This window comes from Aspergillus karnatakaensis (genome assembly GCF_047715665.1).
Source record: "Aspergillus karnatakaensis strain CBS 102800 unplaced genomic scaffold BJY04scaffold_2, whole genome shotgun sequence".
Taxonomy (NCBI): domain Eukaryota; kingdom Fungi; phylum Ascomycota; class Eurotiomycetes; order Eurotiales; family Aspergillaceae; genus Aspergillus; species Aspergillus karnatakaensis.
This window is the reverse complement of record NW_027395714.1, coordinates 445,194-470,582: the sequence shown is the minus strand read 5'-3', so window position 1 is coordinate 470,582 and position 25,389 is coordinate 445,194. Positions and strand designations below refer to the sequence as shown.

The following is a 25,389-nucleotide window of genomic DNA, read 5'->3' as shown; positions in this document are numbered from 1 at the left end:
AAGTACACCTCAGCAAGTTCCGAGTATCAACGTTCTGGAAAGGCGGCCGTCACATTCATAAGATATCTATATCATAACTACAGCGCTCATGACGGTTGGATGATAGCTACATCATCAGCCGGACCCACGATATCTCCCTGCTCCACCAATAGTTTTGCACATGTCCCACTGACCGGCGAACTTATTTTTACTTCCATCTTGTTTGACTCGATCCAGATCTGTTGAAATGTTAGCATTGCTAGGTCAATACTTCAGGCTCGGACTCGCTTACTATAGTGTCGCCTGCTTCAACACGGTCACCTTCACTGACCGCACATCTGAAGCACCTCCCGGGGAATGGCGCCTGGATCCTTTCTCCAGGTGTCCCATCGAAGTTTCTTCGGGATTCTGAAACAGCTGAGTCGACCGGTTGATACGGCTTCAACAAATCTTCAAAGAATTCTGCCTTGTGCATCGCCTCTGTTCGCTCTGATCGGACCACAGCAATGCTTTCGCTGTTGTCGCTCAGCCATTGTTCGTATTGATTGAGGTCCAATTCAGTTTGAGTGACTTTGATGAGCTCGCTCACCGATCCCTTTTTCTCTGCGGAATCAAGCTCCTTCTCTGCAAGCGGGTAAAAAGTGATTTGGTCAAGAAGCGAGAATAGCCATGGGTTCTCTGAGCTGGCTTGACCGCTGAGCTTGCTCTGGCGGTACTCGTCCCAGATTGGTACCGTGCGGCCAACAAGCTGATACCCACCCGGCGAATCTGTGGCATATATACACAGGTATTGACCTGCAACGCCAACAGAGCCACGAGGGGTAAAAGATCGTGATGGGTTGTACTTGGTTCCAAAAAGTCGGTGTCGAGGATCCAAGGGCACCGCGCAAGGAGACCCCTGATAAACATCGCCTAAACCTAGGACGAGGAATGTGGCCGCATGGAGGTTCTGCTGGATATGCTCAGGTGATGCAAGGCCATTTAGGCGCTGCAGGAATTCGATATTGCTCGGGAGATAGGGGGCAGAAGAGCGGATGGTGGAGCTGTATCGAGCAATGGCTTTACGACTCTTCCTATCGTCAAATGCCAATGGCAAATGCACAATTCGCGATGGTAGCCGTGAAGCGAGTTGAGAACCGAGGGATACCTCGTGAGATACGAGCGAGCTAAGGATCTCAGGTAATAAGAATTGAGATTCCAGCTGGACATGGATACTCCTCACTCCGGGTGTGAGTTCGAGGACACTGGGGATGGGAGTGCGGCGATGTTGCTCAATGAAGTTCAGAATGTGGAATGTTTGGCGCAAGGTGAAATTATCTTCGTCTCCGAAGTCTAATAACAAAGCTCGGTCGCCAGCGTGACGGCACAAGATGCGGCGACCAGCTTCCTGAATTGTTTTCACAATCGGGCTATCCAGAGAGGCCTTGTCTCCTATCCCGGGGTTGGCAGAAAACGGTGCTAGGGTAGCGATCGAGTGTATCCATTCCGTGGACAAGGTTTGGGCTGTGTGAAGAGACACAGGGTGTAGCTGAAGGCGGTCTCCTGGTAGCATTTGGCCAAACTTCCACAGCTCTGCCTCGACGACCGTGGCAAAAACAACGAATCCTCCTAGACTAGGTCCATCCGCAGTCAAGACCACAGCTTCATCTCCTGTGAAGCTGATTCCACCCACCGGATAGGGACTGTCATGGATGTTGGACGGGTGAAGTCCTGCATCGCCCCCAGTGGGGCGTGCCCACTCAGCTCTCGGTCCACTCAGACGAACACCGATGCGGTTGCTGTTGTAATGCACTGTCCATTCTCCTGTGAACAGTTTCAACAGGCCAGACTCGGTGAAGTGCGTAGGGCTTCCGTGAGGTCCTGGAATCACGCTCACTGTCCATTTTCTCTCTGGAGTAGCAGGCAAGGGGAGTTTCGGTGCGCAAACAGTCATATCGATCTCGCTGGTTTGTGCAAGAGGTGCCAAAGGTAGCAGATCTCCCACGCGGAGATTGCGGCCGTTGTGCCCTCCTAGATGCCCTGTCACAAATGTCGAACGGCTCCCCATAACCGGCGGCGTTTGGATTCCTCCTCTGATTGCGACATAAATTCGAGCACCATTCATGACCATTCCTATAGCAAGACGTTGCCCGGCTTGGACATAGATGGGCTGGCCCATCTTGGCTTCTTCTTGGTCGACATGTACTGGTGCGTTTGCTCCGACAACCGAAACAACAGTAGGCGAATGGAATAAGAGTGTGGGACCTTGGATTGAGCACTCAAGCCCCGCCGCGCGGGCATCGTTACCAACCAGGCGATTGGCGAGTTGGAAAGAGTAGTTATCCATAGGTCCTGATGGGGGCACACCAATGTGCCAGTAACCTTCTCGCCCCGGGAAGTCTTGAACAGCTACCTGGGATCCTGGGTCCACTATCTCAACAACATTCGCCTTGTAGGAGAAGGCATCTAGTGACTTCGTGGTGAAATCTCCGGAAAGGAACGCCTCTGAGTCGATGATCTGCCTCAGGTAGGAGAGATTCGTTTCGACTCCGGTAATGACCGTTTTGGACAAGGCGTCGGACATCAGTTGTGCGGCTGATGGACGGTCGGTAGCATGAACTATGACCTTCGCTAGCATCGGGTCATACGACGTTGACAGTTGTTGTCCAGATTTCACCCAGGTGTCTACCCGGACATCGTCCGGGAACTCAACGGCGATGAGTTTGCCAGAAGATGGGCGAAATTCCTGCAGCGGGCTTTCCGCATAGACGCGCACTTCGATGGCTGCACCTTCGATTGCCAACTCAGTACGCTGTTCGGCGAAAAGAGACGTGCAATTGTTCTGAGCAATGTTGACCATGCATCTAACCAGGTCGAGGCCGGTTACTTCCTCTGTGACCGGGTGCTCGACCTGCAGGCGAGTGTTCATCTCCAGGAAATACGGTTGTTCGCTGTGGACATCGAAGATGAACTCTACTGTACCCACATTACGATAATGGACGGATGCTGCTAATGCTGCTGCGGCGTCACGCATCGCTTTCCGTGCTTTCAACGGCACAAAGACAGCGGGCGTCTCCTCGACCACCTTCTGATTGCGTCGCTGCAGCGAGCAGTCTCGTTCCCCAGCAATAACGACCCGACCGTTGCCATCGCCTAGCACCTGAACCTCGATATGTCTTGCGTGCTCGATGAAGAGCTCGATGAAGACGCCATCATCGCCAAAATTCGCCTGACCCAGACGTCGTACTCCGTCAAATGCTTCACGAAGTTCATTTGCGTCGTTACACCGATAAAGCCCAATTCCGCCACCTCCGGCGGTGCTCTTAACCATAACTGGATATCCTATCTGTTCTGCTTCCTTGAGTGCGGTCTCCAAACTGGACACGAGCCCCTTCGTTCCGGGCACCACAGGAACACCTGCGGCGATGGCGATCTCCCTTGCGCGGTGCTTGAGACCTAGTTCACGCATTTGATCTGGGGTAGGTCCTATCCAGATCAAGCCTGCAGCTTCGACAGCCGCCGCAAAGTCGGAATTTTCTGCTAGGAACCCGTATCCCGGGATCACTGCGTCTGCTTCTGATTGACAAGCTAGATCCAGGATTTGGCGAGAATTGAGAAATGTGTCAGCCACTGTGTGCCCTGCCAGAGGGAGGGCGACATCGGCTGCGGTCACATGTGGCGTGTTTGCATCGGCGTCGGAGTATATGGCTATGGCCTGGATTCCCATATCGTGAAGGGTGCGGATGATGCGTGCGGCGATCTCTCCTCGATTGGCGACCAGAACCTTGCGGATGCGCTTCTCACCAGCCACCGCCTTCGTTGTAGGCGCCGCGGCCTTTAGAGATGCTGTGTATGCCCGCCAGCCGCCATAGGGTGTAATATCTATAGCGCCAACAAGGCCCTCAGGCTCACAAATGAAGCCATGTACCCACTGCCCGTCCTGTAGCTCGACCGAGCCGATACCCAAGGGAGCTTTCACAGTTTCCAGAAAGCTGCCGAATTGTGAGCGTGGTAGGTCCCATACTTCCAATTCAATCGGGCGTCCGCCACTTGCCACTCTCTTGAGCCCTGGCTTCAGAACAGCTGATGTTGACGGGAGCTGGTAAAGCTGGTAGGCTGGCGCTGTGATGGTTGGCCCAACAAGAGTCGCGCCTCGCACAATGAGGTCCTTGTTGAGAGGGAATCCAGAAAGATGGGCTCCTACTACTGCCAGCTTCATGAAGTCTCGAGGTTCTGGGTGTTTTCCCGGGGCCTCACGATATTCAAGATTAGTCGCTCCTAGTCGACGAGGTGCATCAGAGAGCCACCTCCGGCTAAGCTCGAACAGTCGCGGTTCGTCCCATGTTTCGGCGATAAGGGTAATCCCAAAAGGCAATCCATCGTCTCTGAATCCGGCGGGAATTGAAATAGCAGACCAGTCCATGAAATTGACAAAATTGGTGTACGTGCCTAAGCGGCTGTTCTCGCGGATCGGCTCATCTGCGAGGTCTGCAATCGTTGGGAAGGTGGGGCTAGTTGGCACGAGGATGGCATCGAATCGACTGAATTGAGAAACAATTGTGCGAGATAGCTCTTGTCGGCGGTACTGCTGCTTGAAGAGGTCCGGTGCGGTGAAGTTCTTTGCCATCATGATGATTTTGTGGACGACTGGATCCATGGCGTCTGCAGGGGCTGAACTGATGAATTCGTCGATCGCGGCATACCGTTCTGCAACCCAAGGACCTTCATAGAGAAAGCTGGCGAGTGTGAAAAGTGAAGTGAAGTCGACAGGCTCAAGTTTCCAGCCGAGCTTCTGAGCTTTCGCTAGGGCAAGTTCGTATGCGGCGGCATGTTGTGTATGACCATGCCACTCGGGATTCGCACAAATAGCAAGCACGGGTTGCGGAGGAATAATACCGCGTGGTATACTTCTCGTGGCCCCGTCGCCGCGAGTTCTCGAATATGCGTCTTGAGCATCATAATTCTCCGCAATCCTTAGCACCAGCTCAGCATCCTCAATTGTCTGAGCAAAGATAGACACGCAGTCTAGCGTTCTGCAGGCGGGGATCACGCCCGTCGTGCTCAAAGCGCCTCTGGTTGGCTTCAGGCCAACGATGTTGTTCAATCCCGCAGGCACACGCCCGGAACCAGCGGTATCTGTACCAAGGGAAAATGGCACAAGACCCTTACCGACAACGACACCACTGCCCGAGCTACTGCCGCCACTGACTCGTTTCGGGTCAAATGAGTTCCCGACAGCTCCAAACGGGGAGCGCGTCCCCACAAGGCCCGTAGCGAATTGATCGAGATTCGTCTTTCCGAGCACAATGGCGCCCTGGGATCTTAAGCGCGCTACCACGGTGGAATCTGCAGTGGGCACTTTGGCGAATGCCGGGCATGCAGCTGTGGTTCGGAAGCCGGCGGCGTCGATATTGTCTTTCACGGCGAACGGGACGCCGAAGAGAGGGAGGTCGTAACCCTCGGACTTGAGACGCATGATCCGGGACCATTCGTCAATGACATGTGTTGGCGGAGCGAGTGAAATCCAGTCATTTGAGGGTGTCTTCTCTATCCGATCAAGGAGAGCAAGGAGGTGAGTGGGTTCCGTAGCGGAGACTTGTAATTCTCGCCATTGGGGTATCGTTACTGGACTCATGACGGATTGGATATGTGGCGATAGGAGCCTGACTCGTGAGAGAGCATTCTGAGGAACAGCCTCATATTAGTATCTGCCGACGCTATCTCTAGCAAAGTATGTATCATTCCAATAGAGTAAATCGTAGGCTTTGGTGTGCCCCGCCGAGACTCGGCCCGCCATGCTCTTATCGGCGCCCGCCCCGCTTTGGCGCGCCGGCCGGGGAGCGCATGGACGGGGTATATTTAGGGCTGTTATACATTATGGGATCGAGTAATAGTAGGTGAAGGCCAAAACTACCTTGAATTCTTCAGGATGGCTGGCACGTTACTTTCCTGGAATCCTCAAGGTACGTAGGCGGCCGTTCCTGCTTGATGATTCATTCTTACCTCATACCCTCCTTGCTGGGCTTCGATGCGCAGCGAGAACAGGGAAGGTGCGAATCCACAAATCAGGCAGGCGTGACTGTTGAAAGACTATTTAGGATGGTGCTATTTTACGGGGAAGGAACGATGGAGGATGGAATAGATTGGGAAGGCACGATGGACACCTTGCTATGATAATAAGGTTGTCTCAGGAGTGTCATTGTACCTGCTTTGACGTTGATCCGGGCTCAGAAATTTGACAAAGTATCCAAGTCAAACTCTTAGTAGAGCCAAAAAAAAAATATCGCGTGGTCTTCAAGTTCAGTCCCTGAGCAACACAAGAGAGCAGAGAAGAAGCCCGTATCTTCTAATGCTCGCACTCTCACATCCCAGGCAGCGAGAGCCTACGCAAGTCAACCAGTCCTACACTTCGTATCGCAGGCTCGGCATGACATTTCCAATCTTCCTATCGAGCTTATAAATCTTCTTCTATATAGTCGGTTAATTTGACGCAGCAATGCATATAACTAGAGGAGAGATTCATCCTGTCCTCAATAAGAATAGCAGCACCACCAAGAACATCAACCGGAATCTGCATCAGATCTGCTATCTAGCACAACATGACCCCGACAATAACACTCTACACGAACCCTTACTGCCCTTGGGCTCAACGCGCCCACATCGCACTGAAGGAACTGAAGCTCGGGTATGAAGAAGTCTTCATTGACGTTGAGAAGCCGCGCGAGGAGTGGTATTTGGCTATCAATCCTGTAACAATACCTCTCACCTCACTCTTTCCTGTTATCTCTCTAACCGGGTATGTATGTAGAAAGGACAAGTCCCCACCCTCTCGTACAACGGCACCACCATCGCGGAATCGGGGATTATAGCCCAATTTCTGGCTGATGTGCACTCGTATCGGAGTCCGAATCCAGATGGAGGCTGTCTCCTCCTACCGTCAACATCACACATAGGTGCTCTCCAGCGAGCGCGGATCACGGCATTTGTTGACGCCTGGGTGTCGAAGGTTTACCCTGTTCTCACTGGTGTGATCCTTAACGGTGAAGATCATGATAGTAGCACCGAGGCGTTAGTTGGGGTTCTTGAGCGTGAGATTGAGCCACTGCTTTTAGTTTCATTTTCCACGAAAGATGGTGATGGTGATGGAGACGTTAAGAGGGGAGAGTTCTTCGGTGGTAGCGAGCGGCTTACACTAGCAGAGGTGCTAGTCGGACCGTTCCTGCTGTGGCTTTTCACGCTCTGCAAGGAGGAATACGGTGTGTTGAGAAGTGACTTGGTCGAGACCCTGCAGGGCAAAACACCGCGGTTCGCGAAATGGGGCTTGAGCGCGGTGACGCACGAGAGTGTGGCGTGTGTCTTCGATGAGATTGGACGGAGGTTGAAAGGAAGATGGGAAGAGGCTGTTGCAAAGAAGAACTAGCAGGCAGTATGAAAGCACGAAGCTCCCTCTCCCCGACAAAAGCCCGCGTATCGAGCGCTTGTCATGTCTTGTCCTGTTACTCCGGCTTACATACCGTACTTTGGCTGGGTACCTTCTCTGATCATCTGCACGGCCGTTGAATACGAAGCCTTCGGTTCGAGGAGGGTTGATAAGATGCATGACAGGTTGAATATCGATAACATATAGTTAGTTGATGGCCATCGCAGATGATGAATGATGCAATGAGTTGTCACTGCCGACTCGACTCAACACTACTTACCGGGCCGGCTCCTTCATCCATCTAGGTATATCAAGAATATCCTGTTTTTCTCATCCGGGCAGATGATAAGGAAGCAGCACGTGGTGGGTGGCTCTCATCGATGAGCTCGAAGATCAGGATTTCCCGTGGATTGCAATTCAGCCTGATGTCGATCTCACGGTCCCAGCCCCGGTCACCGGATGGATGTGCTGGCAGCAGCCTTAATCGGTCCCATATACCCTCTATAATTAGGCCTTCTATGCTTAGATACGACTTGAAAGCAGGTTAGAGTTGATGTAGTCGTCTAGGGCTCGTCGTCAGAGCTTTCTATCTTGCAAGCAGAGTAATCAGTATCCTTGTATCTTAATCTACTCTAGATCTATAGTCTATTCCAGAACCCCTCTACCAGCCCGGCAACTTCCCCCACTCTCTCTCTAACAACCCCATGTCCAACCCCCTTCACAACAACCGCATCCTGAACCCCAACCTCATTGAAATCCGTCACAGAGCCTATGAAATCATGCTCCCCCAGCACAGCAAACACATTAAGTCCCTTCCTCACAACCTCCCTATAATCCTCATGCCGATCCATAATCCCCCCATCTCGAATAACACCCACCACAGACCCGATATGCCCCTTGTGCTCCTTCATCTCCCAGGCCTTTATACTTTCCGCAACGACTTCTCCCTTTGCGACACGTTCTCTCCAGTCATCGGGGACGACAAGATCTCCGCCTTCGAGCCAGTTGAAAACCCAATCCTTCGCTTTCTCTTCCTCCTCGAGAATCCCCGTCCGACCAAGCAGATATTTCTTTTCCTCGTCGGCAAACGACTCAAATCTCAAGAGCCCCACCGGCGCAACAAGGACAAGCGACTGTACAGCCTCTGGACGTTTCGCCGCAAAGGTCGTCGCTAGCGATCCCCCAAACGAGTACCCTACAAAATGCGCACTCTCCCACTTTAGATCCTTTAGTAGTTCTTCGATAAGGTAATGGAATAGACCCGGCTCGTGCGGCTGAATCGGCGTGTCCGTCAACCCGTGACCCCAGAGATCAAGCAGCACGCATTGCGCATGTGGGTATGCGGATGAGAGTGATGAGGCGAGCGGATACAGTCCTAGAGCGGGTGTCTGGACGCCGTGGATGAAGAGGATTCGTCTGATGGGGCGATCTGTCGATGGTGAGGCGGAGGGGATGGTGTAGTATGCGGCGCGCCCGTGGGGCGTTTGTAGGTACGTTGCTGGTGGGAGGAGGGTGCCGAATGTTGATGTGAAGCTGGTTTCGGTGGGGGCGGGGATTGGAGGGGTAACTGTTGAGGCATCGCCGGGGCGGGGAAGGACGAGGAGTGGTGTTGACATTTTGAGATGTTAGATGGAGAGATAGAGATAGAGATGAGATGGAAGCAAGATAAATGGTTTATGATGTAGTAGTGATGAAGAGCGGGATTTGTAATGCATCCATGTGCTGTAGATAGGCAATCAGAGCGTCATCTCCGGAACACCGAAACTTGAAGCTCCGCGACACTAAACAGCATTCGGGATGGCCCAGGAACGGGTGGACCTAAAGTGACTAATTATAGACAAGGTTAGTTTCTGAGCCATGGTATTTATAGTACCATCGCGTGGCTTTGAAAATTGGAATGATGCCGCGTAAATCTAGATGGGACTCATGGGAGACTTGGAACGTGGGGTCTAGGTAATGGGCCCTACAGCCGTTTCTAGTTATCCATTATGCTAGTATCGTACAACCTTTCCCCTTCATTTCTTCATCGCTTAGAGTCTCTATGATCTTTCCGGGAAGCGTCGTTCCCAACCAACAAGAGCTGGCTTCACAGGCCCCAAAAACATAGACGAGTAGTCCGTCGCAGGGACGCCCCCTCGGCCATCGACGGTATGGAGCTTGAGACTGCGCACTAGCGTCGCGACAATGACGCCCAGGTTGACATACGCAAACTTCTCTCCAATGCATCGATGGCGGCCTCCACCGAATGGCAAGTACGGGCTGTTCGTACCCTTGGACACAGCACCGTAGCCGTAGTCGATAAGCTCTCCGCCCTCTTCCTCCTTCTCAGGCTGCTGAGTCTCCCAGCGATGCGGGTCCCAGACATTAGCGTTGGGGAAATACTCCTCGGTGATTGCGGTTGCACCAGGGGAAGCCAGGAGGACATGGCCCTTGGGGATGACGTAGTCCGTACCAGGAACTGGCATGGGGTTCTTGACTTTGCGAAGGATGGAGTGAATGGACAGATGGACTCGAAGGGTTTCCTTGATAACAGCATGGTGGAACGGAAGAAGGTCGAGATCCTTGTACTGGAGGGGCTCGAATTGACTCGTCTTACTGTCATACTTGAGGTTATCAACCTGCTCTTGATATAGTTTCTCCAGAACTCGAGGTTCGGAAGCCAGTCGTAACAGGATCCAACCGCTGATGGTCGCAGACGAGTGTTGACCGGCCATGAGAAGGGTAATCATAATATGAGCAATCTCTTTGTCCGGCACTGGCTTCCCATCCTTGTAGGTGGAGTTCATCAAATTCCACATCATATCTTGGGTTTGCGCATCAGGGTTCTTGCGACGTTCATTAAGAATGCCCATATAGATTTCTCGCATACGAGCGTGGGCAGCGTCGCGCTTGCGGTTCCGGGGAAGAGGCGCCCTTGGCATGATAAAGTTGATCGGGGTGAATCCTTGCTCCAGGTCGTGAAAGAGGTCGGCAAATTCCGCAGTAAGGATCTTGCGGATCTCCTCTCCCTGCAGTGCACTGCCAGCGGTATAGATCGTAAGCTCAGCCATCGATGCAGCAGCGTCTAGCACTCCAGAGTCTCCTTTGAACCGAGGTGATGTCTTGAGATAGTCCAACACTTCCTTCTCGATCAACGGAACGTGCGATTCGAGCGCAGCTTGGGTGAGACCGAACTTGATGAACTTCTTCTGTTCCATGAGCTTGGAGTTTGGGCAGTCATAGACGACGTCGGACCCAAAGACCGGGGTTGTAAGAGGACTGTATACTTCCTCGGCATTGACATCCTTGAGTTTGGCGTTCAGGATGAACTCGTTTCCTTTCATGCCGAGATAAACCGTGGTCTTTTTCCCGAGCAGGACGAAGGTGAAAATGTCGCCATACTAAACAAATTAGCCGTAATCAATCTCCCTGAGTCCGGAGAAGTACCTTCTCCCTGCAAGAAAAGAAGAATTTGTACGGGTTCATTCCATAGGTTATGGTGCTGCCGACAAACGGGACCAGATGAAAGACCTCCGGGGGCTCATTTTTGTTGCGGAAGAGGAGTTGACGCAAGACATTCCAGATAATGGCAACAAAGATACCCACAAGGGCGTAGCCAGCGAGCAAGATTGGAGAGAGCATCTTTCACGACGCCTTCGAAGTGAGAAACAAGGGTAGTGAGGGAGGAAGGAGGGACAGCCACAGCGACATAAGTAATCCGGGCACCATGATTGAAGGGCCCCTGATTCAGCCCCAGCGAGCATTCCTGGACTCAGTGAACTGTAGCCTGATCAAAATTAAGCTCTTTCCCTCATTCAATAATCCCAGCCATTCGCTGCTGTGGACAACTGAAGCAGCGTTGGAGCTCTTGGCGGGCCGGGAACTGAACTCCCGAGTCGGACGACAGAAATAAGGCAAATCAGCCACCAGCTCCAACCTCAAAAGAGAACCTTAGCTTCGGAGACTAGCTTGAATTCATACCTTGTCTCATGAACAGGTGATGTTCAATGTTCAGTCTCTGCATTAGTCCCCATGCCTGAATTTGGGGTGCTTTCCCTGGATACACGATTGGCTTGCGGGCGTTTCAGTGCAAGGTTCTCTTTGATCTCTGTCCCAGGATGCACTTCCTAGCTGAGTGGTCATAAGGTCGACCGTCGAGGCCTCGTCTTGTTCCAGTTTGAATCGAACCGCTGCTTCCTTAGCACCAGGCGATATCCCGATTGGAGAAAACACAATGAGTTAGTATCAGACTCAGCACACTTTCTATTTGCTACCCCCAAGAGATTCCATTATTCTCTGACCAAACAAAGGGCATGGACAAGAGCTCATCTGATCTAGTCATGATAGATACAGTAAAGGTGGATGTTTTGATTGCGGATGCAGAAAGAAAGGTGAATCTGGCCTCAGGTATCAAAGTTCTTAATCTGGGTTAGCGTCGCCAAGAGCAGGACTCACAATGACTGCATTGAATGCCCCAGCTCGTACTCCGTATCAACCAACCTCATCATGACTCACCTTGACTCACCCTCGCTGCATCTCATCCACTTCCTAGCTTATATCTAACTTACTACGTATGCATTGGGTCCCTGTGCAAACCCGAAATCATCAAGCCCACCTTACCTAATCTGCCCGAACCACCAACCGATCTGCATCCTGCGCTTAACCAGTTCCGCCACACTAAATTGGTATACAGCACTATGACTGGGAGTATAGCAACCACGAATGCTGGCAGTAATGCTAGTCAACGGCCAGTCTCTCAAACTGAGACCTCAAATCCTCGGCAGTTCCAGATCAACCAGCTCAGGCGGCGGTACCGTCCTACAGAAACTACTGATGAGTCCGGAACCACATTATCCTTTGGGTTAAAACCCTCCGACCCGGACTTTCCTTTCGAGCTGGAGCGCCTGGAGTGTTTGTTGAATGTTCCTTCAACATACCCCGCGCGCGGGAGGCCTTCTCTGACAGTGACGAATCCTGAGCTAGGATCCGCCTTTCAGCAGAATGTGTCAAGGGGATTTGACGACATCGTTGATAGTTCGTTAAGGATGGGCGACCGCAGCACCCTACTCAACTGGATGAATACTCTAGACCGTCATCTAGAACGATTACTAACGACTACGGAGCGTGGACCTACACTCAAGTTCATTCCGAATGCCGGCAAGAAAGAAGAAATGGACGATCAAAAATTAGTCGACAATCTGAACTTATTGGCGCTGGCTCATGAATCTAAACCGAAGCAAGTCACTAGCAAACCCATTGTTATGCCTCGCCCGACCTTTACGACAGAGGAGAGAGCCCAAGCGGAAAAGCGGAGAGCGGTCGAGACGAAACAGCTTGAAGCACGCCTTGGGAGACTCCCGTTGTTCAAAAAGTGGAGCGACGGCCGTTCATTCGCGATACCCATTCAGCCAACTAAAGTCGATCGGCTTCCGATCTCTATTCGATCTGTCAAAACTGTCAAGCTCACGGTACCCCCGCTGTACCCCCTTGAGCTCAGTTCGATTGAGTTGCAAGGAGTGCAAGGCAAGGAATCTCGTGCTGTCGAAATTGGCTTTTCCCAATGGTTAGAGGGCAACCTCCAGTTGAACTTGATATCGCAGGTCAACTATCTAGCAAGCAATATGCATAGCTTTGCGAAAACTGTGGTTGAACCCGCACCTCAACCCGAACCCAAAGTTGCTGTTGAAGAAGTTCCGGAAGAACCCCAAGATGTAGAGAGCGACGATTCGATAGATGCGGATAAACCCCATATTCATTACGTCCAGAGACCCCCCGAATGGACAATCCAGAACAGCGGAAGTGGCAGCGACCAAACCGACTTTTCAACAGAAGAGGATGAATACTCGGACGATGAAGAAGACGGTGGCGCACCAGTCCCGGAATTGCCGGAGCCTGCTACCACTGAACACGGCGTTGCTTTATCCTTCCCGTTCTTCGAATTATATGGAATTGAACTTCTCGAACTTGTCGGTCCATATATCACAATCAAATGCGACCGATGCAAGGAACTCTTGGATGTCAGAAATGTTCCTCATACCAAAGACAACGATGGGACATTGTCTCCGAAGGTGGAAGTCTGCAAGAAATGCTCAAATTCCATGAGTATAGGTATGGTTTTTTACTCCCCTGCCGCGTGACTGCTCTCTAATCGTATAGGTTTCCGTCGCATGTTGATGCATCCAAACTCCAACCGTGCCGGCTACTTGGATTTAGACGGCTGCACGGTTGTTGATCTTCTCCCCAGGTATGTATGAGTTGATAGTACGCCTTCAACGGCGCTCACACTCTTATAGTGCTTTTATCCCAACCTGTGCCGAGTGCTCAACTCCGTTCCCAGGGCCTGGCGTAGTTGCTGTCCGCGCAGAGAGCGCCATGGCCAATTGCCGCCAATGTCATCGCAAAATGGGTAGGTTCAAAGTTTGCAAATATCCACACAATGGCTTTCACCTAACTAATCTTCGCAGTGTTCAAGGTTCCTGAGGTCAAGTTTCTAAAAGTAGGATCTGCAGCGTGTAAGTCCCCCTACTGTAAGCCGTGTGTTCATACTTACATATATGCAGTCACGTCCCGAGATCGGGGTCCAGTTCGGAAGAAGGTTTGTTCACCCTATCTTTCGTAAAACGAAGGAGATAAAAATTTCTAACTGTTGATATAGCCAAGAGAAGTCCTTGGCATAGTTGCAGGCGAAGAATTACCCCGTCGTGGTCGGTGCATGCACTACAGCAAAAGTTACCGCTGGTTCAGGTATGTCCTCTTGGCTCTCTGTACCCGGCAAAGTTAACACCTCCATAGATTCAGCTGCTGCTCTAAGGTTTTTCCATGCGACAAGTACGTATTCATTGCGATGTGACTTCCTCTGGTCTAACATTGTTATAGATGCCATGATGCAGCCACCGATCACCCAAATGAACATGCAAATCGCATGATCTGGTATGTCCCAAAACCTATTAGTATAGCTTTACTAACATAATGTACAGTGGCTTCTGCTCCCGCGAGCAAATCTACCGACCCGAGAACTGTGGTATTTGCCGCTCATTCCTTGTGGGGAAGGCAGGTAGCGGGTTCTGGGAAGGTGGCAAGGGAACGAGGAGTAAAATCCTGATGAGTAGGAAAGGTATGCCACTGTCAATTTCTGGATAGTCTCGGGGCGTCTTGCTGATTTACTCTAGATCCGCGGAAGTATAAGAGACGTGGAGGGACTGTTCTGGGCGGTGCTAGCTCCTCGAAGAAGTAGTCGTAGATAATAATTCAAGGAGACTTTGTCTATGTATACATTATCACACAATGAGATATTGGACTACCCTTGAAAGAGTACTTTCGCTGAATCAGACGCCATTGGTACAATGGAAAAGAAAATCTTTTGGCTTCAATATCGAGCTATCGTGAATGGTAACAACATGCGAGTACAGTTTATGAGAAGTGGCAGCAATATAGATGAACTAGATCAGATTCCCCCTCAACGCCTGTTCTCGCTCAATAGCCTCGAACAACGACTTGAAGTTCCCAGCCCCGAAGCCGGAGAAGTTATGTCGTTGAATAATCTCAATGAAGACTGTAGGACGGTCCATCAGGTGCTATATAGCGGTTAGCATTCACTTTCTCCCCGAGACAATCAGGAATTAAGAGGTAGAGACCGAAGGGACATACCTTAGTAAATAACTGCAAAAGATACCCTCCCTCATCAAAATCGATTAAGATATCCAAGCTGCGAATCGTCTCAAAGTCCTCCTCCAGCTTCAACCCCGCCTTCTTCAACCGAATCTTGATATCTTCATAGTAGGTATCAGGGACTTTGATGAACTCAACACCGCGAGCCTTGAGATTCGTGATATCTCGGATTATGTCATCGGTAAGGAGGGCGATGTGCTGTACTCCCGCGCCGTTGTAGAAGTCGACATATTCTTCAATTTGAGATTGTTTCTTGCCTTTTGCGGGCTCGTTGATGGGCATCTTCACGATTTCGTTGGGCGACGACATGACGATGGATTTCAGAGCGGAGAACTCGCTGTCCATCTTTAATAAGTAGGTGTATATGTTAGGGTTGGATGTGGATGACTTACGTGCAGATGTCCTTGTCGTCGACAGACCAGAAGCGGTGGAAACCGAGGGCTTTCTCATAACTGCTTTCGTTAGTACCTTCTCAACGGTGACAGGGGGAGAAACATACTATTCGCAAACCTTATCCATCTCATCCCAATCCTGATTCCCAACACAGTGATCGATCCGGTTAAGCAGCACACCAGGCAACAGCGAGGCAACAGGATCCTCAGCCCCAGATTCAACCCGATACCCAGGCAAAAAGACACCGCGGTATGCACCCCTTTCGATTAACGTATGCGTCGTCTGCCCATAAGTCTGGATTGTCGCCGTCTTCACCCGTCCATTCTCATCCTCCAGAATCTTCACGTCTTTGACAGCCTTGGCACCGTTCGCCACCGCAGCTCCATACACAGCCTCAACAGAGTCAACCTCAAATGCAACATCTTTGACTCCGTCACCGTGCTGCTCGAGATGGTGGTGGATCTCTCTCAGCAGGTCTTGCTCCTCGGCTGAAAAGCGGTCGATTTGGTCTAGTGAGCGGAGAGGTGATGTGAGAACGAATGTGATGTCTCCGTTGCGGATGACGTGGGAGCAGATGGCGCGGGAGTTTGTTTCGAGACCTTTGTAGGCAATGCGCTTGAATCCCATGCGGGTGATGTAGTATGAGGCGGCTTGTTTGGCGTTGCCGACGTACCAGTGGACATGGTCGTAGCCGCGGTAGCTAGCAATGGAGGAGGGTAGGGTCGAAGAGGAAGGAGGATCTGAGATTGCTGAGGGGGCCATCTTTGTTGCTTTCTAACTTTGCTTCTTTCAGTTAGGGTATCTATCTGAAGTATTGTGAAGATAGTGGTGATGATGGCTGGTACTGATATGATATTCCTCAGGGAATTCAACGCTGTTATAAAAGCTCAGGCGGCACATATAGTTTTGACAGTCATCATCGTGTTTCGCCTTATACGCCGGAACATATCAGCTGCAATCTATTATTCATGGTTATTCATTGAGGTGATACGCAATGTCAAAACTATCCGGGGGATGGAGCCGGCTGGAGGCGGGTGTTTTGCACCGGGTGACCCGGCAATCTCTAGAACACCCGCCTCTGGCCGGATATCATCCGTCAGCGTTCTATACACGACATAGCTTCTCGTTCAGCTTGCCAGAGATATCGCTAAATATTCTCTCTTTCATACTCCTCGTCTAACTAAATGAGAGAATTAGAGAACACAGTCAAAATGTCCGCCGCAACATCAATCTCCCTCTCCAAACCAACTCTCACAACAAATGACTCCGCCGTCTTACAAGCCCTCTTCGACGCCGAATCGTCTCCTTCCTCCGGAGTAACCATCGACCCTTCCCTCCCACAACTTCCAACACACCTCGACATCTCACCAAAAGACCATGCTTATCTTCAATCCCGCGAGAAGGAAATAATCTCAACGCTCTCCTCATCGCCAGCCCCAGCCCGGGAAACCATCCACTCCGCAATCACCGAGCTTGACGCTCTCATCAAAACCCACCCTACATACCCATCCGCCTACGCAAATCGCGCCCAAGCACTGCGCATGCTGATGCAACCTGTCCAACCTGAAGACGAAGCGAAATCAAACAAGAGTTTCTTCAGCCAAGAAAATATAACCCCCCTCTCGACCCTCCTTTCCGATCTCTCTACCGCAATCGACATCTCTACCCCAGTCTCCCCAGCAGACCCGCTCTCCCCGTTCCAAGCGCGGCTGTTAGCAGATACACACACGCACCGCGCATACCTCCTCCTCAAGATCTCGCGGTATCTCAAGGAAAACAAGGATAAGGTGGCAGAGCAGGTGAATATTCCTGGTCGATTGAGAGGTCTTGGACCGGAGGGGCTTGAAGAGATGGCGAGCCGTGATTTCTTCATGGGTGGAAGATATGGGAATAAAGTCGCGCAGCAGATGGCTGTGCAGACGAATCCGTATGCGAAGATGTGTGGGGCTATTGTGAAGGAGGCGATTAGAAAGGAGGTTGAGGGGTGATTAGTACATGATTGTAGTACTAAGTAGAGTGTAGAGCTAAAGTTATTCAAAGTTTGGTTTCTACTATACTTCTGTTTTTTAATTGGTAATAATTATAAACCATTATGACTTTAACTAGTAGCTTTGCTATCTGTGCGAAGTGGATGCGGATGGGCTACCATACAAGGTTTTGGTATAAAGCTTGGCTAACTAGATGGTATTTACATGGCATGGCACATTACTTCAATTTCGTGGATCCTTGAAGTGCCTCTTCAGCGGTCGCCAGCTGTGCTTGTTATACTCTTCCTGCACCTTTTGGCATGTTTTGAGACCCCACTCCGATACACCGACCATGAGAGAGCTATACAACATTAGTGGCGCTTCTTTCCGCTCAGGTAAATCTACTAACCTCTCAAACATGAATGCCATGCTCCCATCGCCGACCTTTGCAGGCTTCAGCTCCGCATTACTAGCTCCCTCGAACGCATCCGAGTCCGGTCCGTGTGCACTCATAATGTTGTGCAAGCTCGCGCCTGCTGGCTGGAAACCACCACCAGTCTTCGCATCGTAGTTACCATTAATCAGGCCCATAAACTCGGACATGGTGTTGCGGTGATACCAAGGAGGCCGGAAGGTTTTCTCTGCAACCAACCACCGGGGTGGGAAGATGACAAAGTCGGCAATTGCCGTACCCACATGGTCAGAAGGACCGGTCAGGACGGTGAAAATGGAGGGATCTGGGTGGTCGAACGAGATGGATCCGATGGTGTTGAAGCGACCGAGGTCATATTTGTATGGGTAGTAGTTGCCGTGCCATGCCACGACGTCGAAGGGAGAGTGGTCTTGCCGGGCAGAGAAGAGGTGGTTGTTGAACTTGCTGTAGAGACGGTACTCAGTCTGCTCCTCGTCGTCAAAGGAGGCCATCGGGGCTTGAAAATCGCGCGCATTGGCAAGGCCATTGGAGCCAATAGGTCCTAGGTCAGGAAGCTGATAGTGACCTTGATAGAGCTCGCAAATGTATCCTCGCACGGGGCCTTCCGGTAGGGTGACACGGTATCTATTCAATCAGCCACGTCTGTCATGAACGGCTTGTGGGGATACAAACCTGACACCACGCGGAATCACGCAGATCTCATTTGGGCGAACAACCAGTCGACCCAGCTCAGTCTGGATATCCAACACACCATGCTGAGCGACAATGAGAAAGTCTCCGTCCGCAGAGTAGAAAGCCTCCTTGCCCATGTCCTTACCCGCCGCATACAATAGAATTCCGAGACCCTGCTTCATGGTCGGATCTCCAGAACCGGCCACAAGGTGCAGTCCATGTGTCCAATCAACGGTCTCATCCAGGTCAAATGGATTCCAACGAAGCTGATTGGGAATATGATGCAGCTTGTTCGCGTCTGTGGTCATGCGTGTGTGGTAGGAGTCCGCATCCTCTTCGACAAAGTTCTCATGTGCAGCGGCAGGGAGAATTCGGTAAACCCACGTTTGTCTGTTCTCATGGCGAGGCGCAGTGAAGGCTGTTCCGGAGATTTTTTCGGCGTACAACCCGTAGGGGACTTTCTGTGGAGAGTTTTGCCCTACGGGAAGAGCGCCTTCGATGGCTTCAGTCCTGCAGACGTTAGCTCGAGATTGTACCCGGAATCAGATTCATAACGCACTCATGGTAGGAGTCAAAGCCATTTTGGTATTTGTAAGGGTCCTTGAAGGAGAAGTTGGTGACCGGCATCGTGGAAGCTTGGGGTAGAATTCCGTGGGGTTGCGGGGATAGACCGAGCTAAGTCTATATACTCAGCAGAGTCAGCACACAACTAAGAAGACAAATTACAGAATCTTGGAGGTCAGGCCACTGACATAAGATTGCCGGAATGAGCGTCGGCGAGATCACGACAATTGTCACGTCAAGTAGAACCGGACCGTGAGGGGCAGCGCGGAAATTGAGGGGAAAGCAAGGAAATGGACAACAGCCGGGAATAAGCGGGGGCGGCTTGTTTCCGCTGCTACTCCTCCTTCGACGGAATCCCTTCTGTTCTTGTTGCTTGCGCAATTCTTGTCGACTCCGTTTTAACTCTTCTTTTGTCCTCTGTTTCGAAGGCTATCTCTCCCATCTTCTCTGTTAACTCCTCCGCTCTTCACATAACAATGGCGTCTTGGCTACAGATCCCAAAAAACTCGCCGTTCTCTCTGGCAAACATTCCATTCGGCATCATTTCCTCATCAAAGGTCGCATCGCGAGTGCCTGCCGTTGCGATTGGTGACTATGCCTTGGATTTGAGCAAGTTCGCCTCATCCGGTGGCTTTTCCCAGCTCCCCGACATTCAATCTCATCTGAATGTCTTCAGTCAGCCCACTCTGAATGCATTTGCAGCTCTCGGTCGACCTGTGCACCGGCAAGTGCGCGAATACATCCAGAAGGTCTTCAGCACAGAGACTCCCTTTCCTCAAATTCTCAAGGACAATGCATCCCTTCAGAAGGATGCTCTACTGCCGTTGTCTGAGATCACAAACCATCTCCCTCTGCAGATAGGTGACTACACAGACTTTTATGCCGGCCTCAATCACGCATACAATATTGGAGTCCTGTTCCGTGGACCTGAAAACGCTCTGCAGCCAAACTATACCCATCTTCCCGTCGCTTACCACGGACGTGCTTCGTCTGTGGTTCCCTCCGGCACACCTCTCCACCGTCCTAATGGTCAGATCCTGACCAACCCAGCTGCAAACCCTAAAGTTCCGACATTCGCTCCTTGCAAGAAGCTCGATATCGAACTAGAACTGGCATTCTTTGTATCAACACCGAACGATCTCGGAAAGCCCGTCCATATCAGCGAAGCGGAAGACCACATTTTCGGAGTTGTGCTGATGAACGACTGGTCCGCGCGTGATATCCAAGCCTGGGAATACGTTCCTCTCGGCCCCTTCAACGCAAAGAACTTTGGCACAACAATCACTCCCTGGGTTGTTCTGATTGATGCTCTTGAGCCCTTCCGCACATCAGGTCTAGAACCTGGTAACAGGGAATCACTTCTGCCGTATCTCCGCGAGAAGCGTGCCGAAAACGCCTACGACATCCCGCTCGAGGTGGAAGTTACCAATGCCGGCGGCAAGCCTACCCTGATCTCTCGCAGTAACGCGAAGAACCTCCTATACTCCTTCCCTCAGATGTTGGCCCACCATACTATTACAGGCTGTAACCTGAACACAGGCGATCTGTTGGGAAGCGGCACCATTTCCGGCAAAGAGAGCCAGACTGAAGGTAGTTTCCTTGAGCAGACAAACGGAAAGAACCCCATCAAGCTCGCGGATGGCTCCGAGCGGTTGTTCTTGGAAGACGGGGATACGGTTGTTCTTCGTGGTGCTGCTGGAACCGAAGGGAACTATGTAGGCTTTGGGGACTGCGTGGGGACAATTTTGCCTCCTGTGAAGCTTGAGTTCTAGTTATGTTATTCATGAGATAGGATGAAAATATAGATTCGTCATACTATTGAATCCTGAACCCATCTCGTAGCCACCAAATAAGAAGATTGAAGCCGGCCACACTAGGTAAACTAACACCTCTCCCAACTCACTTCCTAAACTCCTCTGGTGTATCCCCCTGAGTCGTCCAATGCCCCTCCCTCACAGCCTCAACCACCTCCAGCCCCTCCGCAATTCTCTTAACGGTCGGGAAATTCCCAAAATCAATGCCTACCCTCTCAGCGCCCCAGACTGCGGGAATCAAGCAGACATCGGCCATCGTAATCTCATCACCGACACTAAATTTTCCCGCAAATTGCCTGACGATAGACTCATAAGCACGCAGCCCATCTTCGATAAGCTCTTTCGACCATGCGGATCGGTCCACGCCGAACGGAGCAACGCGTTTTAGGATCCGGAGGTTCGTTACAGGTTGGATGTCGCAGGAGACGATGTCGACGAGGGTTCGGACCAAAGCACGGCTTTCTGGGTTTGAGAGAGGTGGGAGGAGGCGTGGGGTATCCGGGAATGCTTCTTCGAGATACTCCAGTGCGGCGAGGGATTGGGTTATCGTTACCGTCTTTTCCTCCGAAGTTTCAGGATAATTGATTATCAGAGTTGGAACGGTGGCGGAGGGGTTGACAAATGTATTTTTGGGATCTGCCTGCTCGTTTTTGAGGAGGTTGACGGGGATGGAGGTGTAAGGGAGTGATTTGAGGGCTAGAGCGATGCGGAGGCGTGCAGAGCAGGAGGAGCGGAAGTAGGTGTGCAGAGTTATTGTTACTCGAGGTTGGGTGGTCATTTTGGTGATGTTGATGGTCTTGTTTCCCGCGGGTTTGCGTACTTGGTATTAATTTAAAGAATATAGCTTTGGGGGGGACAGTGGTTCCTGGGAGCTTTTCTGGGTACAGTCCGGCTATTTAGGATCCTGGCCGCTTGGTATGCCACCTGCAGGTGTATAGAGGCTTCAAGAGGCTAGGACTTCCGTAGGAAGAAATTGGTTGGCTAGGAATAACTGTCTTGACAGGATGGCTATATGATGAGCTTGATAATTGGCCGTTTACACAAAAACTCAAGTAGACTCTGAAGTCATACTGTGGCATCAAAACTACCCCGGTGTGGATCTGCGAAATGGCTGAACGAGGTGGCGGAACGACTTCCGTGGGTCAATATCCGCTACTGGGCGCGCAAACTCCCGCGACTTTCCGCGACTTTCTCAGGAGTCTGGGGCCCTACTTACCCTAGATAGAGGTTTGGTCCGTGTTCAAGTAGTACCTAAACGCTTGGGGGGAGCCAAGCAATGCCCTTTGGGCATTAAAGTATACTATTCAGCAGCCGTGTATGCCATAAGGCGCCGCTGCGCGGGTTCAACCTTCAAGTATGTGGTAGGTCATGACCTGGACCTCGGCGAATGAAACCCCAGAACGGGTGTTTAAACGGCAGCGTAACAGGAACGCCATTGAGGATGTAAGTGTGCGGATCGATAACGGACGCGCTGGGTCGACAACTGGTTGTCAAGATCATGAGGCTCGATAGTTAACGGGGTATCAGGGTAGCATGGAGGGTCGAGGGGGTTTTGGGCTATTTAGTAGTTCTTCTAATCAGCCAACGCGTCCGTAGCAATCACTTTGGACTGAATTGCCCTTACCTTGGACCACCGGGCACCGTCCACCCTCCAGGTTGCCACTTTCCCCCCTTCATGTCTACGTCGAGGTCGTGCATTGACCGAGACGACCGGTACGAGTTGCTAACGGCGTGCGCAGTGGCATCGTACCGCTGCCAGGTGGGTCATGGACCAGGGATGGGGTAACACTTGCCTCTTGTCGTTCAAAACTGCTGTAGCTCGATTGATGCTCGTACTCGAACAGCCCCTGGGAGTAGACCCCTACATCCCCCGCGAGCATCGTAAAAAAGTAATGGGCGGCTCGCTCATACGCTTGCCAGATCGTTCATCGTTCATCCCAAAGGGTCAAAAAATGTCGACTCGGCTGTACTCACCTTTGTCGCCGGACTAAAATGGGCTATGGATGATGCTCCAAGGCCCGCAACTAAGCTTTTCGGGGATGACTGGGCCTTGCGTTCGAATTTTCGAACGCACTACGGCGACCTCCAGCCATCGAGCCTCGCATCAGCCTTGGGAGCGATATAATATCGCCGGTTGTAATTATTCTGCCGTGCACATTCATGGTCATGACTTCGTATCACACAAAAACGCTAAATCATCATCCCCTCACAAGACTCTGCTTGCGTTGAACCGTCGTGGCTGGCCGTCACATCGGGCCATCACGTCGGTCTCCTTCAAAAAAGCTTGGTACCCCACCTGAATTCGCCGTTCATGCCCCAGTTGTATCCTGCATCCGTGAATAAATCGTAATCATCGTCAAAGGTATCCGTGTTATCAATCTTTCGAAGCAGCACGTCCGCGCGGCGTGCTTCTCGGTGAAGGGCTTTCGTATCAAACGCCGTATTCGGGTCGTCGAAGGGAGCCTCGATAGACAGCTCACGCAATCGAGGAAAACGATCACGATGTTGGAGAACACGGTAGCAATCGTCAATAAGAAATTGCGCTTGAGCCAGGGTGCTGAATCCAGTGATGCGTAATACTTCCAACGATTCCGGAAGCCGATCGTAAAGAGGGATATCGACGGCTCGTCGTCGGTCCTGCGAGTCACGATAGTCTGAGGATTCAGAGGAATCGAAATCGTCGGGGTTGTGGACGAGGTAACCAGCAGCAACGTGGATACTGGTAAGGACGGGGAAGTGCGAGAAATCCAGGGGTGAAATCTCCCCTTCCTGATGAAGGTAAAGTCCCGGTTCGAATGAGAGTGCGATGTTTTCCAGTGTGTCCATAAGCGGATAGAGCGCGTGGATGATGGACTTGCCAGAAAGCCTCACGGAAACGCGGGGGTCCCAATCACGATGAAAAATGAAGGTTCTTACCGATCGACAGCGTCTGACGATGGTTCGCAGACTGAAGAGATCAAAGTGACAATGACGGAGTTCCAGGTGCGCGATCGGCGACACTGTTAATCCTCTGCCGCTGTCAAGACTTAGAGAGCTCGCAGAACTCGCGGGACTCACAGCCTGGAGGTCGCCTCCGGCTTCCAAACCATCGCGTTTGATGGGCCCCCAGTTGCTGGCGAAGAAGTGGGTCAGCGAGGGCATGTGGAGGAAAGGAAGTATTTCGGAGGAGTCGCCGCAGGGCGATTCGGAGTTGATTTTGAGATGGGTCAAGCTCTTCAAGACAAGGGGCGTAGGCGACGGTTCTACCTTTTTCGTATCAGTTTGCGGCAACATGTGCCAGATAAAGGCCGGATCCTGAGACCAATTGGATTCTAGCTTCTCCAGAGACGGCAGAAACACAAATGCAAGAGCAATCAAGGAGTCCAGGCTGGGGGCCACCTCCTGGAGCTCGGTGCACCATTTGCGCTTGTGCGTGTCCAGAAGCGGGAGCCGCCGAACCACAGTTACGAGCTTGAACATGTCCAGTCTGTCCGGCCGACCAAGAACATTGCCGGTCTTCATTCGCTCCACGAGCTCTACGCGGCGTCGTGAGAGCGACTGGTGAGAAGACCATGACAGCTGATTGAGCTCCAGCGACCGTACGCATTGTGCGAGATACGGGCTGGAAAACACAGACATGATAAAGCGCCGTACCTTGGGTGGTGTCAGTATCAATTTCAGTATCAGAACAGGTTTGATACAGTCGGCAGGGTGGTCACCATACCTTGCGGGATTCATCGGCCTCGTCTAAACCCAAGGTGACATGCGCATACAGGATAGGTGTCGTGATTCGGTTGAATCTCTTGCTGAGCAAGGCCAGCACGGCCAGGGTATGGGAATCTCGATCGAAGTTGGTGGCGAGGATATACCACAGTACATCCTCAGGCAGGTTGGCAAACAACATGCTCTTTTTTTTGTCCGGGGGTGGCAAGCTCGGTGCCTGGCTAGAGAGTCATTTCCTTGGGAAAATATTTTCAAAAGACTTGGGACTACGCCGTGGTGGCGAGAGGGATGGCTCTTAAATAATAGGGACTCTGGAATTCTCAGGCAGAGTAGAGTACAACAATGGGTAACCACCATTATTACCAGGAGTACATAGTCCGACGGAAAGGATGAGTGGATGTTCCAGACCCTCCGGGCAACGGTCGATCAGGCTGAGTCTGCAGGACCAGCAAGAGATTTCTCGAACGCTACTCCTTACTAGGCTGCGAGTATCCCAACCAGATTCTTTTTGCAGAATGTTTTATCCTGATTTCCTCTGCAGGCTCGGGCTCGGTGGTAATGGCCACCAATAACCAGAGAGCTCTCCGGCCGAAAGTGACCCCCCCTCATGTGATATGGTGATACCAACCCAGTAAGACTCGGCCGGTGCAGTTCTTTCTCGCACCAAAGCTAAGCGGCCGTGGCGTCGGCTCCGAGAGAACTCCTCCTTCCAAGGATGTGGGTCTCACCAGTGACCAGACTCCAGAGCCCAATCTGGACCCACTTCTATAGAACCGAACACGCGGGTGAACTCCCTCAACACCTGCATGTTTTTTCCTA

At 51.6% G+C, this 25,389-nt stretch overlaps 11 protein-coding genes across 11 annotated transcripts; 4 read left to right on the top strand and 7 right to left on the bottom strand.

The window, feature by feature from the left end:
• Positions 1–33: 33 nt before the first annotated feature.
• Positions 34–5,641, bottom strand: BJY04DRAFT_176981 (urea carboxylase). Its single transcript, XM_073709549.1, has 2 exons — positions 272–5,641; positions 34–218 (listed from the first exon to the last, which is right to left on the bottom strand). Exons 1-2 carry the CDS (start codon positions 5,591–5,593, stop codon positions 87–89), a joined length of 5,454 nt encoding a protein of 1,817 aa, XP_073576800.1. The 5' UTR covers positions 5,594–5,641; the 3' UTR covers positions 34–86.
• Positions 5,642–6,557: 916 nt separating this feature from the next.
• On the top strand, positions 6,558–7,378 carry BJY04DRAFT_212952 (glutathione S-transferase family protein; the record flags this gene model as incomplete). The annotated part of the gene is made up of 2 exons (XM_073714737.1): positions 6,558–6,707; positions 6,767–7,378. The coding sequence occupies 2 exons, from the start codon at positions 6,558–6,560 to the stop codon at positions 7,376–7,378; spliced, it is 762 nt and encodes a 253-aa protein (XP_073576799.1).
• Positions 7,379–7,824: 446 nt separating this feature from the next.
• On the bottom strand, positions 7,825–9,206 carry BJY04DRAFT_44499 (alpha/beta fold hydrolase). The gene has a single exon (XM_073720403.1). The coding sequence runs from the start codon at positions 8,992–8,994 to the stop codon at positions 8,017–8,019; it is 978 nt and encodes a 325-aa protein (XP_073576798.1). The 5' UTR covers positions 8,995–9,206; the 3' UTR covers positions 7,825–8,016.
• On the bottom strand, positions 9,206–11,323 carry BJY04DRAFT_44567 (cytochrome P450). Its single transcript, XM_073720405.1, has 2 exons — positions 10,805–11,323; positions 9,206–10,758 (listed from the first exon to the last, which is right to left on the bottom strand). Exons 1-2 carry the CDS (start codon positions 10,997–10,999, stop codon positions 9,418–9,420), a joined length of 1,536 nt encoding a protein of 511 aa, XP_073576797.1. The 5' UTR covers positions 11,000–11,323; the 3' UTR covers positions 9,206–9,417.
• A 591-nt stretch (positions 11,324–11,914) lies between these two features.
• Positions 11,915–15,057, top strand: BJY04DRAFT_44614 (uncharacterized protein). Its single transcript, XM_073720406.1, has 10 exons — positions 11,915–13,465; positions 13,514–13,601; positions 13,651–13,763; positions 13,822–13,869; positions 13,918–13,952; positions 14,013–14,101; positions 14,150–14,185; positions 14,234–14,287; positions 14,335–14,471; positions 14,527–15,057. Exons 1-10 carry the CDS (start codon positions 12,055–12,057, stop codon positions 14,589–14,591), a joined length of 2,076 nt encoding a protein of 691 aa, XP_073576796.1. The 5' UTR covers positions 11,915–12,054; the 3' UTR covers positions 14,592–15,057.
• BJY04DRAFT_44511 (4-hydroxyphenylpyruvate dioxygenase family protein) lies at positions 14,534–16,334 on the bottom strand. Its single transcript, XM_073720404.1, has 5 exons — positions 16,264–16,334; positions 15,525–16,201; positions 15,418–15,477; positions 15,005–15,362; positions 14,534–14,931 (listed from the first exon to the last, which is right to left on the bottom strand). Exons 2-5 carry the CDS (start codon positions 16,178–16,180, stop codon positions 14,797–14,799), a joined length of 1,209 nt encoding a protein of 402 aa, XP_073576795.1. The 5' UTR covers positions 16,181–16,201; positions 16,264–16,334; the 3' UTR covers positions 14,534–14,796.
• Positions 16,335–16,629: 295 nt separating this feature from the next.
• On the top strand, positions 16,630–17,406 carry hmgX (the record flags this gene model as incomplete). Its single annotated transcript, XM_073714736.1, has 1 exon — positions 16,630–17,406. The coding sequence occupies one exon, from the start codon at positions 16,630–16,632 to the stop codon at positions 17,404–17,406; it is 777 nt and encodes a 258-aa protein (XP_073576794.1).
• Positions 17,407–17,628: 222 nt separating this feature from the next.
• On the bottom strand, positions 17,629–19,117 carry hmgA (putative homogentisate 1,2-dioxygenase (HmgA); the record flags this gene model as incomplete). The annotated part of the gene is made up of 4 exons (XM_073713513.1): positions 17,629–17,746; positions 17,795–18,442; positions 18,491–19,000; positions 19,050–19,117. 4 exons carry the CDS (start codon positions 19,115–19,117, stop codon positions 17,629–17,631), a joined length of 1,344 nt encoding a protein of 447 aa, XP_073576793.1.
• Positions 19,118–19,417: 300 nt separating this feature from the next.
• On the top strand, positions 19,418–20,877 carry fahA (fumarylacetoacetate hydrolase FahA). Its single transcript, XM_073709548.1, has one exon. The coding sequence runs from the start codon at positions 19,531–19,533 to the stop codon at positions 20,824–20,826; it is 1,296 nt and encodes a 431-aa protein (XP_073576792.1). The 5' UTR covers positions 19,418–19,530; the 3' UTR covers positions 20,827–20,877.
• A 4-nt stretch (positions 20,878–20,881) lies between these two features.
• maiA (maleylacetoacetate isomerase MaiA) lies at positions 20,882–22,140 on the bottom strand. The gene has a single exon (XM_073720402.1). The coding sequence runs from the start codon at positions 21,644–21,646 to the stop codon at positions 20,954–20,956; it is 693 nt and encodes a 230-aa protein (XP_073576791.1). The 5' UTR covers positions 21,647–22,140; the 3' UTR covers positions 20,882–20,953.
• Positions 22,141–23,000: 860 nt separating this feature from the next.
• Positions 23,001–25,018, bottom strand: BJY04DRAFT_44402 (uncharacterized protein). Its single transcript, XM_073720401.1, has 2 exons — positions 24,572–25,018; positions 23,001–24,501 (listed from the first exon to the last, which is right to left on the bottom strand). Exons 1-2 carry the CDS (start codon positions 24,749–24,751, stop codon positions 23,143–23,145), a joined length of 1,539 nt encoding a protein of 512 aa, XP_073576790.1. The 5' UTR covers positions 24,752–25,018; the 3' UTR covers positions 23,001–23,142.
• Between the last annotated feature and the right edge of the window lie 371 nt (positions 25,019–25,389).

What these genes read in the sequence shown, in the direction of transcription:
- BJY04DRAFT_44567 (XM_073720405.1), bottom strand. Translation starts at nt 10,999, where the DNA reads ATGCTCTCTCCAATCTTGCTCGCTGGCTACGCCCTTGTGGGTATCTTT. An exon ending in TCTTTTCTTGCAGGGAGAAG is followed by an intron (nt 10,759 to 10,804) that starts GTACTTCTCCGG and finishes TAATTTGTTTAG; the next exon opens with TATGGCGACATTTTCACCTT.
- BJY04DRAFT_176981 (XM_073709549.1), bottom strand. Translation starts at nt 5,593, where the DNA reads ATGAGTCCAGTAACGATACCCCAATGGCGAGAATTACAAGTCTCCGCT. An exon ending in TTGAAGCAGGCGACACTATA is followed by an intron (nt 219 to 271) that starts GTAAGCGAGTCC and finishes ACATTTCAACAG; the next exon opens with ATCTGGATCGAGTCAAACAA.
- BJY04DRAFT_44614 (XM_073720406.1), top strand. Translation starts at nt 12,055, where the DNA reads ATGACTGGGAGTATAGCAACCACGAATGCTGGCAGTAATGCTAGTCAA. An exon ending in GTTGTTGATCTTCTCCCCAG is followed by an intron (nt 13,602 to 13,650) that starts GTATGTATGAGT and finishes ACACTCTTATAG; the next exon opens with TGCTTTTATCCCAACCTGTG. An exon ending in AATCCTGATGAGTAGGAAAG is followed by an intron (nt 14,472 to 14,526) that starts GTATGCCACTGT and finishes GATTTACTCTAG; the next exon opens with ATCCGCGGAAGTATAAGAGA.
- BJY04DRAFT_44402 (XM_073720401.1), bottom strand. Translation starts at nt 24,751, where the DNA reads ATGTTGTTTGCCAACCTGCCTGAGGATGTACTGTGGTATATCCTCGCC. An exon ending in AGGCCGATGAATCCCGCAAG is followed by an intron (nt 24,502 to 24,571) that starts GTATGGTGACCA and finishes ACACCACCCAAG; the next exon opens with GTACGGCGCTTTATCATGTC.
- BJY04DRAFT_44511 (XM_073720404.1), bottom strand. Translation starts at nt 16,180, where the DNA reads ATGGCCCCCTCAGCAATCTCAGATCCTCCTTCCTCTTCGACCCTACCC. An exon ending in ATGGATAAGGTTTGCGAATA is followed by an intron (nt 15,478 to 15,524) that starts GTATGTTTCTCC and finishes TAACGAAAGCAG; the next exon opens with TTATGAGAAAGCCCTCGGTT. An exon ending in TTTTGCAGTTATTTACTAAG is followed by an intron (nt 14,932 to 15,004) that starts GTATGTCCCTTC and finishes ACCGCTATATAG; the next exon opens with CACCTGATGGACCGTCCTAC.
- maiA (XM_073720402.1), bottom strand. Translation starts at nt 21,646, where the DNA reads ATGACCACCCAACCTCGAGTAACAATAACTCTGCACACCTACTTCCGC.
- fahA (XM_073709548.1), top strand. Translation starts at nt 19,531, where the DNA reads ATGGCGTCTTGGCTACAGATCCCAAAAAACTCGCCGTTCTCTCTGGCA.
- BJY04DRAFT_44499 (XM_073720403.1), bottom strand. Translation starts at nt 8,994, where the DNA reads ATGTCAACACCACTCCTCGTCCTTCCCCGCCCCGGCGATGCCTCAACA.